We start from the raw sequence: 13,585 nt of genomic DNA, 5'->3' as shown, positions 1-13,585 counted from the left end.
GCCTGGGATTATTGAACCTGTAGGTCCACAAGGGGCTGCAGCCTCTGCGTTTGCTGCTGGAGAAGACCCATTATGTCCTAGTGCATCTCCCTCTCCTTTTCCGGCTGGACCTCCTGGGCATTTCTCCTGTCCATTCTTTCCTTCTGCATCCACTCTGCTATATTCATCCGCCAGGCCCTCTGTTCATGGTCTGATGCAACATTGGCTTGCAGAATCTCGCTGAACAGTTCAACCCGAGTCCTCTTCTTTCTCCTTCTCTGACTCGGGCACTCCGCGGGCGTGGAGGGGGAACCTCTCAAGGCCGCAACGGCATCAGTTACAGATGAAACGCACAGAGGTACCATGGACAGTAGAGTCATGATGGAAAGCGAAAGTTAAGATTCAGAAGTCCCCTCCCCTCCCACAGCTGTTGCTGGCGTCCCAAAGCCATCTGGGCCCATAGGCTGCCAGCCCGTTCGCTTTGGCAGGCCCCCTGGCAGTAATTGCTGACTGGCGTGGGAATGTGTCCTACTGCAGAGGAAGAAATACAGCTGCCATGCCTGAAGACCTTTGGGAGAGGATTGCGGAGGACTTCCATGAAAGTTTCATCACGCTCTCTCAGCAGGATTCAAGGGGCATGCCCGTGTACATAAGCAAACCACTCCACACACACCCTAACTCTGGAGGGGCATGAACAGCCGATAACAGCTCTACCCCTTTTCATGGTACCACTACGTCTCCTAGTGCGAGTAAACTAATGGAAAGTTGATAGCCATGTCCTGCTCAGTTTGGGGGTGCCATCACAGTAATGGGAATGAATTTGCATACTTGTCTGGGGATCCTTCCCTTGCGTCGGGCTCATCCATGCTCAAGTGTTGGGACGGACTGGACTAAGGTGAAATCTCAAACAGTTTCTAGCTTGCAGGACAGCTACTAGTCCAAAAAAAAAAAAAAGTAAATTTGGAGCCTGGCCGGGGAGCCTGGGCAGCTGTGGGGAGTCACAGACCCTCCACCTGCCCTGGATGGGGACCCAGAGGGTGGGGACATGGGCTGGGGGCTGCTTGCGGCCCCACCCCCCACCTCGGGCAGGTGAAGGGGCCCACCCAGGTTCCCCAGCCCCGCTCTGACTTGGCTGGGGGTGGGGCCTCGAGGGGGGGAAGAGGAGGGGCAGGGATGGGTCCACAGAGGGGACAGGTGCCCCTGCCCCCCCCCCGACTTTTGGGAGGGCTTCTCTGCCCCTATTCACATGTCCTATAAAGGCAAGCCCCATGCTGGACAATATTAACTCAAAGGGAAGTTGCATTGGCCAAAGCATCTGGAGGCCTCCTACCCAAACACCTACCCAACCACATGGTGCTTAGCTCCAGGAAAGCCATGGAAACACAACACAAAGTGAGATCGCTTTGGAAATGCTGCACTGGGAGTTTGCTGAGGGGGCGGGGCAGGGGGAGGAGAGTGCGTTACTGGAATAGGTCAACCAGCCAATCCTTTCAAGTGTAGACGAGGCCTAAGGCAGCCTCCCCGAAAGCATTCCTGTCTCTTGGGCCCTGGCCACATCCTCCAAGCTAAGAGCATCTGTGCCATCTGGAGCCGGCTTGGCTCCTTGGGCTGAACTGGAAAGCTGTCGTTAAAGCCTCTCGCTCTGAGGCTGAAAGATTTTTCATCCTGTTTCAATAAGACGCTTGAATCCTGACTCATCCCTGTATTTTATTTATTTTTTTAACAATCTCACCCATTTTACATAGAGGGGCCCCGGTGGCCATGGAAACGGGGTTCTGCCCCACCCAAGCCACTGGATCAATGAGCTCTGGCTGCGGCGAATCGGCATACGGGGCATTCGCTGCTGCGCTGGCATCTGGCTGCCTAGCAATGTGACTCCCAGAGCTGTAGGACCCCGGGCCGGTCCTGTCCCTGCAACCAACCCTCGTGGCGGGGAATGGGCCCTTAATTCATGCAGCCTTGTATTCTCGGGGGGGCTGATAGGGCACGGTGCCAGGCAAAGCATTTCCCCACCTATGGATCTTGGCCCCGGTGAACCCGCTCCTGCCCAGCTCCGCTGACTTTTCATCCCTTTCACTCCCAACGGGCCAATGGGATGACTCGGGCCCTTTTCCAAACTGCTTCTGCTATTGGCTGGCTGAGACCAGTCACTGGAATGTGCATCCCTCAAACCCGCTCCCGCCCCCGGGGCCTGTACGCGTCGTAAGCCGCTCTGGGCATGCGATTGCTTGCAAGCATTCGGGGATGTTGTACACATCCGAAAGATCAGCCTTCACAAAAGCCGGCGGCCCCATAAATACCGAGCGTCGGGTTAATTGCTCACCGTGTGTTAGAGAGGCCAAGGTGCCGGTGGATTCTGCTGGGAGGAATTCATTCAGCCCTTAGGAAGGACTCCAGTAAGAACAAAGTGGACTGGGGCACTAGCCGGCATCAGGCTGGTGGCATCTGAAAGTTGTTGCCTTGCGGTGGCTTTTCCTGCAGGAAACGGGTTAGCTCTGTCCGCCTGCAGCCCCACGAAAGGGGCGGACTCCCCGCTCCCGTCCAACCGGGCTACACGCAACGTGGTGTGGCAAACTGGTTAAGAACACCCTCAGGCTCGGACTGCACTGGGCCTCTCAAGCGGGCGCCTCGTTCTGAAGGAGACGCCCCGGTTCAACGGCGGGCGGGTGGGCTCGGTACAGGGCTCGCTGTGGGAGGGTCTCTGGCCTGCGTTGTGCAGGTGACCGGACTAGATCATCAAAACAATTGCCGGGAAGGGCAGGGTTCTGGCTTCCCTGGGTTAAACTGTACGATAGGCAGGGCCCAAACCCCACTTGCACTAGTGCTTAAACCACAGTACTTGAACTGGCAATTTTTTTCAGCCCTAGTGTAGATAAGGCCTCTGCACTGCTAAATAAAGTGGGCCCATCTGATCTCTAAGGAGCAAGCAGGTTGGGGGAGAGGGGTGAATGTCAGCCTTTGATGGTGCTGGAGTTTGGCTGGGGCCCGTTTTCCGCAAGGCGGCTTAACCAGGCAGGAGCGCGCCTGTTTCATTGCACAGGCCAATTGCTTCACAAGGGGAAATGCTAGGCGGGTAATTTGGTGTCTTGAATGGAAGCTTAAATTTGTAGAGAACGTAGTCAACATTGCATAGGGGCTTCGCAAATGATTGGAGCCTTGATTTCCTAACGCCCATCACTCTCTCCTGTCCCTTTTACAGGCTCTTTCCTGCTTGTGCGTGCAGCCTGGGGACGTGAAGGAGGGGGGAACCTATGTCATTTAGGAGCTTAAATCCCATTGTAACTAAATGGGACTTAGGTTTCTAAGTCACTTCAGCATTTTTGGAAAGTTTACCCGCAGTCCGTAGAAACATTCGGGGCTGGGATTTTCAAAGGAGTCAGGTGGCCAGATTCCATTGAGATCTGGGTGGCTAGCTCCCGGGGTTGGTGCTTGCTGTTCCCCACTGCCTGGCTCGCTAACCCCTGTCCCTGTTCTGTTGCAGACAGTACCTTGTTTGAAAGCTACACGGAGGGGGAAATCCGACAGCTGATCTCCACGTTGGTCGAGAGGTACAGCCAGTCCATGAACTCCGGGGGGCACGAGCTGCCGCTCTTCCCCAAGCCTGGGAACCGCATGAAGCGAGCCCGGGCCCGTCACAAACCCTGCGCCCTGAAGGAGCTGGAGGTGAGTGTCAGCGAGCTGGGCCTGGGCTATGAGTCAGACGAGACCGTGCTGTTCCGCTACTGCAGCGGCACGTGCGAGACGGCCGTCAGGAACTACGACCTCTCCCTGAAGAACATGAGGCTCAAGAAGAAAATCAAAAAGGAGAAGGTCAGAGCCCGGCCTTGCTGCAGGCCTCTCGCGTACGACGACGACGTCTCCTTCCTGGACACTTACAACCGCTACTACACCGTCAACGAGCTGTCGGCCAAGGAATGTGGCTGCGTGTGAAGCGGGGAAAGGGAACCTGGGAAGGTTGATGTCGGTAAGGCAGCACCTCAAAAGCCAAGAGCCCGAGGGCCTAAAGGGATATTGCTGCGCTCCGAGAGTGAAAGGAACTAAGAGGGGACCCAGGCTCAGAGAGTCAAGAAGGCAACTGTTTCCAAGTCTACCTCAGTTCTGTGGTTGGACTCGAGGGGCAACAGGGAAACTCTTGTTGCCGGGTTGTGCTTTGAGAGAAATCGAGGAGCCTTTCGACACTTCGACAGGTGCCTCCACGCTCCCCCCACCGGCCTGGTGCCCCGGAGCGTTGGGATGCTCTAAGGAGGAGGAGCTGGGGAATGGAGAGGAAGGAGGAAACACCTGCTGATTTCCTCAGGGATGCCGGCATCCATCACGCCAGCCTGGCATCCACATGCGCTTTTATTGTATTGCTCACACGAAGGGATTGAGCAGGAAAGCGTTGCTGGCCACGTATTTCAAATCCAAACGGTGCCACTCGTCCTTGTCTTTGGATGCAGTTGGACGGCCAGCTCCGGAACTGCGATCCAATCGGAATGGAGGAGTCTGATTGGCATCCACATTCCTAGTCCTACGAAAACTGAGGCCTCTTCTCAGAGGCTCCCCTCCGAGATGGATTGCGGCCTAAAGAGAATTGCACCAGGACATGGAGTTCACATGGATGGAACCTTGTTGGGTGCGGATAAATGACTGAACGGTCAAGAAATATTCTTTATATCCTAAGATCATATCTTACCCTTATTTTATTGTAGACATGCAGTATATCCATGCTCTGTAAATATACAGGAATATATAGAGAGATATAGATATAAATATTGGTGGCAATCGCAGACATACAGAATACGATCATTCCTTCACAGCTGTTACGCCAATGTTCTAGTGAGGTCAATGAACAATTATTGGATGCTTCCCTCCTCCCACCCCCAGCCATTCCATTGATCTGGGCCAGGAGAGTGATCTTAACACACCTGTCCAGTTGGTGGTTTTAACCAGAGAGAGGGCGAGGAAGAGGATTGGCGTGGGGTGTGGGGGTGATGAGAATTTCAAAGCTGCCTTCATTTTAATGGGAACTGGGTGTTCGGATCTCCTAGGCAGCCTTGAAAATCTCAGTGTTACGCATCAGTCATATTTACATTCAGGTAGTTGGGAAATGTGATCGTTGAGAAGGAATTTCCCATGTTTCTACTGCTTTGAGCACCTCCTTTGCTTTCCATCAGGTAGGCTTCTATCCTGCTGAAATGAACCATCATGCCTCTCCTTGGACTAGCTTTGCAGGGACACAACTGTAATAGAGTTACTGGCGCCTATACTCCTGCAGGGTCTACAGACTTCATCAGACACCGAGGGAAGGTCTACACTACAAACTTCCGGTGAAGACTCTCTAAGCTGACAGCAGAGAGCTCTCCCGTCGGCTTAATAATTCCACCTCCGCAAGAGGCGGTAGCGATGTCTGTCTACACGGGCGGTTGTCAGTATGACTACGTTGCTCAGGACTGTGGATTTTTCACATCCCTGAGTGATGAAGTTATACTGAAGTAAGCGTGTAGCGTAGACCTGGCCTAAGACTTGGGTTTGCAAAGGAGCCTAAGGCCTTGTCTACACTTCAAGGGCATGTTGCTTTGACTATACCAGTGTAATTAAAACGGTCCAACTTCCCTAGTGTGGACACGCTTATACTGGTATAAAGGTGCTTATATTAGTATAGGGAAGGAGAATAAACTATAAAGCAACTTTTATACTAGTATAACTGTGTCCACACTAGGAGCTGTACTGGTATAACTATACTGGTCAAAAATCACACTCCTAACCCAAATAGTTATACCAGTACAAAATCTGTCTGTAGGCCACGCCCAAGGGAGTTAGGCACCCAAATGCCATTGAGTTTTGTGCAGTGGGGATGATTAGCGAGTAAGGCTGAGAGTGTTGACGCTGCCTTGGGGCTTCCCGTTCATTTTGATCGGGATTTGGGCATCAAACGCCTTTGAAAATACCAGTCTCGGGCTCCGCTTTCCCACAGACCGGGGTGGCTGTTGAGCCCAGACTTCCACTTGGCTGTGCAAAAAATTGGGGGGGAGGGGGGCTGCTCCAGCCTGGTCCGTCCTTTAAAAGGAAAAGGAGTTCCCTGGCATTCATACACAACTTTACCTCAAATGCGGCTTTTTAATGGACAAACGTTTGGTGTTTCCACCCCACCTTAGGGCCTGATCCAATTCCTGCTGAGATCAGCAGAAAGCCTCCCATCTCCCAAGAGCTGGTGTAGGCCTTCAGATCCATTCTAATCACCTCTTGTTTGCCCACTCATTGGAACCATCTCTTTCCCATCTTCCTTCTCATCAGCTTTTTGTCTTAAGGCTCATGCCAACCTACAGTAACTGGATCAACTCTCCATTTCCTCCACCGTTGCTGGGGTCGGCTCACATGACCAGGTTGTCCTCAGTGCACCTTGTAAAATGGTTTAGAAACACTCTGGAGTATGAGAGATGGGTGTTTCCATAGGATGGCGTTTTAGTCTGAGGGCGAGGGATGCATTGGGTTGTGATACAGTGGAAGACCAGAGCGATACATTTAGGATACCTACGAGCAATAACATCCTAGCTGGAGCTGTAATAGAAGTTCAGTGGCAGATCAGAAAGGCCGGATCCCAATCCAGAAGCAGTCGAAATCAACAGGTCCATCGGGAGCTGCGTGTAGGGTTGCCAACTTCGTAATATTTAAAAAGCAGACACTCCAGCAGGAGTGCCGGCAGCTCCCCTGCCCCTCCTGTTCCCCCGAGGCCCCACCCCTGCCCCACCTCTTCCACCTCCCCCCTGTTGCTTGCTGCTTTTCCCCTCCAACCCCCCCACCCGTGTCAGGAGGGACTTGCCTGCAGAGCCAGGGCTAGGAGGTACAGCTGACCAACACAGGTAGGAGGTGGTCCCCGTGAGGAGGAGCTGGAGTGGGTGATGACGCAACGCGTCCCCGCCTCCCCCGCTCCCAGGAACTGGACTTTGAGTGTCCAGTCAATAGATCTGACCGAACACTCTCAGGTCCCCTTTTCGACCGGTCGAAAACCAGGCACCTGGCCACCCTAGAACTTGCACCTCAGCAGATAAGATGGGGCTGAAATCCATAGGCATCTTAAGAACCCAACTTACAGCGGCCTTTGAATGCAACAGGAAACACTCGGCACAATCACCTGAGCCTGAACCCTAGAAGGACTTGGATTTAGGACTTCCCACCCGGTTGGCCGCATGTACGAGAGTGTGGTGAGCTGTGTGTGCGGGTCTGCTGCTTAGTTAGTTCCTTGTCTCCAAAGAGCCCAGGCCCCGTTCTTCCCACGGCACGTACACAAGTGATTCCCATTGGCTTCAATAGGGTAGAGTAGCTTGTATCCTGGGTGAGAGAAGAACCAGGCCCTTTCTGTCTATGGTTAGCGTTTACAGCCAGGTCAGTGTTGTTTACTATGTGGGGAAATAAATGAGACTACAGACTTTTGCAGTCTCTGAACAGGCTATATTTGTCGCGTGGAGTAGCTGGTTTTCTCCTCTTGGCTCCTTTCCCAGCTAATGCAAAAGATAAACAGAAGGAGAACATTGGTGTCATGTACTGGGCATTCACCAAGACAATGAAAAGCCAACAGGCCTGGAATTCTTTGATTGTTATTGACTTCCCTGTCTTTTGCCCAACTGCGGGGCAGGCTTTGATCCCAGATACAACCGCTATAAATCGGAAGACACTCCACATTAAAGTAGCGGAGATCGGAATCTGTCCCTCTTGTTTCTTTTTCACAGCAGTCAGGGAAAATGTGTTTCGTCCTTCCTGTTCGCCTAGATAATTAGCATCTACGGCTGGGATTTGCAAATGAGACAAGGGGAGTTAGGCACCCAACTCCAAAAAAATGTCAAGGGGGAGTTGGGAGCCTGCCTTTGAAAATCCCAGCCTGTAATGTGAATGGGAACCCAAATACTTCTTGTGTGTATCTCCTGCAAGACATGAAAAATGTAACATGGAGAGTGAAGAACATAGATTACTGACCCCTGCCAAAGGTCAGGCTTTTTTGCATTGGATCTAACAGCTGCTCTTAGCTGAACGGAGCCAAGATGTATCAAAGCAATATAAACATCGTCATTCAGCAGGCTTTGACTCACTTGCACCCTGCTTCCATAGAAAAGCCGGCTGCTGGGCTCTGGAATCCTAATCTTTACCCTCACCTTTGAAAGGGGAGCCCAGATGTAGGAACTGGCAGGAGGAGAGGGGAATAAAGTCCATCTGTTGGATTTGTACACACATGTAAAACCGCCGGTCAGTTTGCAAAAGGCAGCTGTTTACCGCAATGCTTTACAAACCATGTCTAATGCCCTAATGGAGATGCGAACATGGTGTACTGAAAGTCTCTTCAGCAGCAGGCGTGGCTAACCCAAACGCCTGCTAGTTCACAAGTGACAACAGCCAATGTAACAGAGAGTCCTGTGGCACCTTTAAGACTAACCGATATATTGGAACATAAGCTTGCATGGGTGAATGCCCACTTTCACCCACGAAAGCTTGTGCTCCAATACATCGGTTAGTCTTAAAGGTGCCACAGGGACTCTCTGTTGCTTTTTACAGATCCAGACTAACACGGCTGCCCCTCTGATACTTAACAGCCAATGTGTATATTTTCTACAAAATACAGTGAATATAACACAAGAACTTCCACCTCCTAATGCAGGCTGTGCATGAGAATTCAGCCTGAGGCTGTGTGGTGGAATTCCCCTCTTTGGGCTTGATTCTACAATCACTTACACCCTTTTTTTACTCCACCGCAAGTCTGTTGTTTAGTGGGATTGCCGCTGATTTGCACTGTGGTACATGAGAGGCGAACTGGTCCCTTTAATCCATTCCACCTGTGTCTCAGGCCTTTGCTTTTCATTTTATTTGATGTGCCAAATTCTGTGATGACTATGCCAGCTCCCCCCTCCCCACCCCGCAAGCCCGTATGCAACTCCAAGGAGCTAAGATTCTCCATTCACAAGAGTAACTATGTTGAAGTCAGAGGAGTTGCATCAGTGTGAACTTGGCATTAGTGACTGGAGACTCCAGTTTACTGGCTTCATGGAGAATTGCCCGAGGTATAAATCAGATCAAAATGTCACCCAGGTGATAGATAAATCAAAGACACGTGTGATTTTTATGACTATTCACTGTTGACAAGTGTGATGAAGATTAGCACTTTGCCAGAATCAGTGTAGGGTGATATTTACATCCGAGGGAAACCTGATATGCTAGCAACAGTCAAGAGATTCCACGTGTACGTAAATTGAAAGTCACTTTTGGAGACAAGAAAACAGATGGAGTGGATCACTGGAGCGTAGCACTTTGATAATCCGTGTGGTCCGTGGCAGAGCCCTAGGGAAGATCAATGCTAATTTCTTCATGGTTTTCATTTCCTTTAGGCATGCAGAAAAATAAGCCATTATGAAAAATATCAGGGAATGGAAGAATTGATCCAATATCAGAGGTGGCCATAGTGTTTGGGTGCAGGCGTTCAGAACCCAAATAGCTCTTTGTTTTCCTTTGCTCTCATCCCCTTGCTGTTACATCTGCTAGTCCTGGCTATTGGTAGGAACAAGGGTTTTGGTTGGGGAATGTCTCTTCTTCATGCACCACCCTGCATTTGCTAGAACGGGAGTTTTCCCATGGATTCAGTGAGTGCTCGATCAATTACAGAGCTAAGTACTGTGAAAGGTAAATGCTTGTAAGTAATGAAGGCAGGTGCAGAAATCTGGATCGATTCATTGGGGCGGGGGGGGGAGGCGCTAAAGCTGACAAATATTCAATGGATTTATTCCCTGCAAACAGTCTGACCAGCACTGCCTACACAATTGCTATTTAAATTATTGTTTCCGAGCATGGCTTGTGTCACAGCAACAGTTCTGATTGAAAAAATCCCCTCATACCGCCTCAGGCCATGGGCCTGGCTAGCAGATGTAATAGCATTCAACTTGGGAGCTGGGATCACGGGATGTTCTGACTTCTAAAAAAACTGAAGAAGAGTAAATGGCCTCTTGAGTGTTTGGTTCCCATCCCACTCCACTCTAAAAGTGAACCTGGTTTTGTTTGCATAGTCTCCAGTTTAAAAAGAAAAGATGATCTATGGCTGGGGCCAGAATGCAGCAGACAGGGAACAGGGGTTCTGTGGGTTGATATACTTGGATAGGTCTTCATTGCAGAGTTCTCTCAGGCGGGAAATGGTTTTCCCATCCTGCCTAAATGTTTTGAGATTTCGAAATGTTCCCTGTTCCGCAGTGTGATGAAATCGAAACCTTTTGGAATTTGTCGTGGAAAACGAGAGAGAGAAACACCCAGAATCGCCAATAACCCACTCCTGGAAATGGGTCTCCCCCAACCACCCCAGGACTGTGCCCTGATCACCGGGCAGTTGGCTACTCTGGAGGATAGGGGGAGTAGGTGTCTCTCTTATTCTCTTGTGAGAAACCTTCCTGAAACTAACCCTTTCCTGGGAAAAATTTCAATTTCGATGAACCAGCATCTTCTGACCAAAAAAACCCAATTTTTTTCAAAAAATTCCCAACCAGCTCCACTTGAATTATCTACTCGCCAGGTGGCTCCTCTCGTGCGAGCCAAGCTTGAGTGAGAGCGGCCACACCACAAGGTAACACTCGAGCAGCCGTGTCCTCACTGGTGCTGCACTCACACGTGCGTGGCTCGAAGACTTCTGGGGATATTTATCCTGTAATGCCTTGAGCCTGCAGTAAGCAAAGCTGCTCTGACACTGATTTCCTAGTGAATTCTGGGAGAACGTCCTATCTGGCCACACGTGGAGAATTAGGGGAAGGCTCTGGAAGAGCAGAGGTTTGGGAGTGTCGGTAGCCTGCGTCCACACTACGGGGTGGTTGTGTTAGCAACTGATGGGTTGTGCTCTCTCGAGATGTAACCCATAACCCCGGACAGGCCAGCCGATGGCAGCAAAATGCAGCGCCATACGCCAGTGAAGGCCGACTGTGTGTGGCAGGGACTCGAGTTCGGGGCAACACTCAACTTATCTTTGCAGGGAAGACAAACTCTTACGGTCTGATGCTGTGGAAATTATTCACAATCACACCAGGCGCCCATTGAAATCGGTGGGAATTGGAGGGAAGAGATTGGTTTACACTGATGTCAGGGGAGACACACCTGGTTTAAGTGATGTCCAAATCAGGCCCAAAGGCCAAGATTTTCAGCAGTGTCTAGTAATTTCGGGGGCCTGACCTGAGTTACCTTAAACGGGCCTGATTTTCAACAAGAGCTGAGCTACCCTCCCACCCGCCCCCTGGAAATCAGGCCCCCTTAAGGTGTCTCCAGCTGGGCACTGAGGATTGCTAAGAATCTTGGCCTTTCAAGCTGGATTCTGAAATCACTTATGCTGGTGTAAAAGAGGGTTGCCGGGTTTGGTTGGACGTATTCCTGAAGGTTTCGTCGCATGGCATCATCTTTCATTAAAGCATCCTCTTTCATTCCAGGAGCCTCCAAGACAGTCCCGGAGGAGGCCTGGCACCCCTCGTGTAAAACAAAATGGGGTCCAGTGAGCCAACGTTATAACCCGTGTGAGGCCCTTTGAGTTTATTCGTGGAGTACGACTGTTTCCTATATAGCGATCCAGATCTTCTCCTTGTCCTTCCTGGGACCCACGCTGACGCTAATGTAGAGGTATGACTAACTCACCGGTCAGTGAGAACTACAGATCCCGCTCTGGGCCTGATCCACAGAGGATATGTCCGTTACAACCCTAGCTAGGGAATTTTAGCTCCAGCTGTAGCAGCTTCTGCTTTTAGCCTCTGTAGGTTCCCCACTTCAGGCCCCAGAGTGCCAGCCAAGGTGGCAGCTATCACATCACTCTAGAAGAGGACGTGATGAATAGACATGTGGGAGACTTGCAGTTGTAGTGAGAGGCGTGGAAACAGGAGCGAGACAGGGAGCGAGATGGCTCCCGTTGGTTGGATCTCGGCGCTGTTGTTGCAAAGGTGCCACAGAAGGAGGGACTGTGGCGTGACGTCTCCTGAGCCGATCTCAGTTTCTTCAGGATAGGAGCGGTAGCCATTTCCTGTCTGTGGTGTCGCTAAACAGCGGGTGTGTTTCATCCCAGAGGAGGCTGCATTTTGGGGGGTGGATGTGCCATCCTCAGCTACCTGCATGTCACTTGTATGTGTCCAAGGGCAGAATTTGGCCACTGTTTGTACAATGGGTTCGTGAAGTGCTTTGAGATCTGTCTGGATGGCCAGCACTGAATCCTTGTGATAGGAGGGGTTGCCAAGGGAAAGGGAAGTTTCATTATATGGAATGTTGAGGCCATCCATTAACTCGGAGCTACAGCTGCCCTCTTCGCCTCGGTTTTCCAGCCCGACGGATGAGGCTTGCTCTTGCCCAAGGCAATTCTGCCTGGTGTTTGCCGGCAGGGCGTCGGTTAGGAAAACCCCTTTCCAAAAATCACAGCCCCATTGTTAGTGAAGAACCAAGGATTCAGCAGCACAGCAGAGGGCACTCGAATGCCTGATCTCTGCGGTGCCGTACCGCAAATGTGGCCGGCTGAATTGGTTTGGTTTGATTTCTTGTTTGAATGTGAGTGTTAACGTTTGGCGTTCTGAGTGCCAAGCTCCCTCCCTCTTGCCAAAGGATTTTAATGTGTGTGTCCTATCCAGCGCTGTATTTGGGGCCATTACACAGAGGAACTGTAAGTCCCTCTGTTTGTGTTACGTAATAATGTTGCTCAATCAGTCAATTCTGGGTGCCTCTCCATTGCTTATTCACTGAAATCTGTTTTTAATAGGCTCTCTCTCTATTATTTGACAAATGCTTCTGCATCTCCTTCTCGGCTGCAGTAAGAGATTTTAGGCCTCCCAAAGAATGTCTAAAATGCAGAAAGGGAAAATTCTCTACGTGAAAGTTGACATCCAAATCTGCCACCTGGCTCTTTCTTCACCATCCCATGAATTATTTATTGTTAATAACAATAACATCTGTTATGGTTTTTTTCCCCCGCAACTTGCATATCTGTATGCTGCAGATCGGCCATTAGCTTTAACTACTACCCACCAATAAAGGGCAAAGCTATTTCATAGCATTTGAAAAATGACGAGCTTTCCAGACACGACGCATTTAAAAAAAAAAAAAAAAATTCTGGCAGTTGTGATCAAGCCATGAGAGTTGGTAGATGATTTTACCCTCTTCCGTCTGATAATGAGCTACAAGCACAATTCATTGTGTTTTTACTAGATATCCATAGCATTGGCCAGTGCAAGAAGGATTGGGAAGTCCAGAGGTGGTTAGCCCAGTTGCAACTCCACTGGCTGAACTGGAGTCACTTCTGATTTGTATTGGTGTATGTGTGAGAAGCAGCCCAATTTCATTGTTTTCATTTGAGTGAAACCGTTGGCAAATGGGCCATTCCTTACTTAAATAGTTCCAGAAACTTTTTGTTAAATCGGTTTGCCTAATTTATGAAGACAAATTATTTTAAGGGAGGAAAAAAAATCTGTTTTCTTAATAAACAGGGTTACTGAATACTTTCAATATTGGTTGAGCAAGGAATACAGTTATGGCATAGTCCCAATTTCAAAGAGGAGAGTAGTTTCAAATTAACTGAAAGAAACACAATGGGAATGGGAAACAATATTTCATTTCTCTTTGTAAATTACACAGGATCGAGTTA

At 50.2% G+C, this 13,585-nt stretch overlaps 1 protein-coding gene across 3 annotated transcripts in view; it reads left to right on the top strand.

Moving 5' to 3' along the window:
* The window catches only part of NRTN (neurturin), an 82,019-nt gene extending 75,351 nt beyond the window's left edge, over positions 1-6,668 (top strand). For all 3 annotated transcript variants that reach the window (XM_034755469.1, XM_034755467.1, XM_034755468.1), the window contains exon 3: positions 3,461-6,668. In XM_034755469.1, coding sequence (XP_034611360.1) covers positions 3,461-3,909 — 449 coding nt within the window. In that variant the 3' untranslated portion in view covers positions 3,910-6,668. The remainder of the gene's footprint in view (positions 1-3,460) is intronic.
* The last annotated feature ends 6,917 nt before the right edge of the window (positions 6,669-13,585 follow it).

The sequence above is a fragment of the Trachemys scripta genome, chromosome 22 (assembly GCF_013100865.1).
Source record: "Trachemys scripta elegans isolate TJP31775 chromosome 22, CAS_Tse_1.0, whole genome shotgun sequence".
Taxonomy (NCBI): domain Eukaryota; kingdom Metazoa; phylum Chordata; order Testudines; family Emydidae; genus Trachemys; species Trachemys scripta.
Note: the sequence above shows the minus strand (reverse complement) of the source record. Positions and strands in the feature narration are given on the sequence as shown.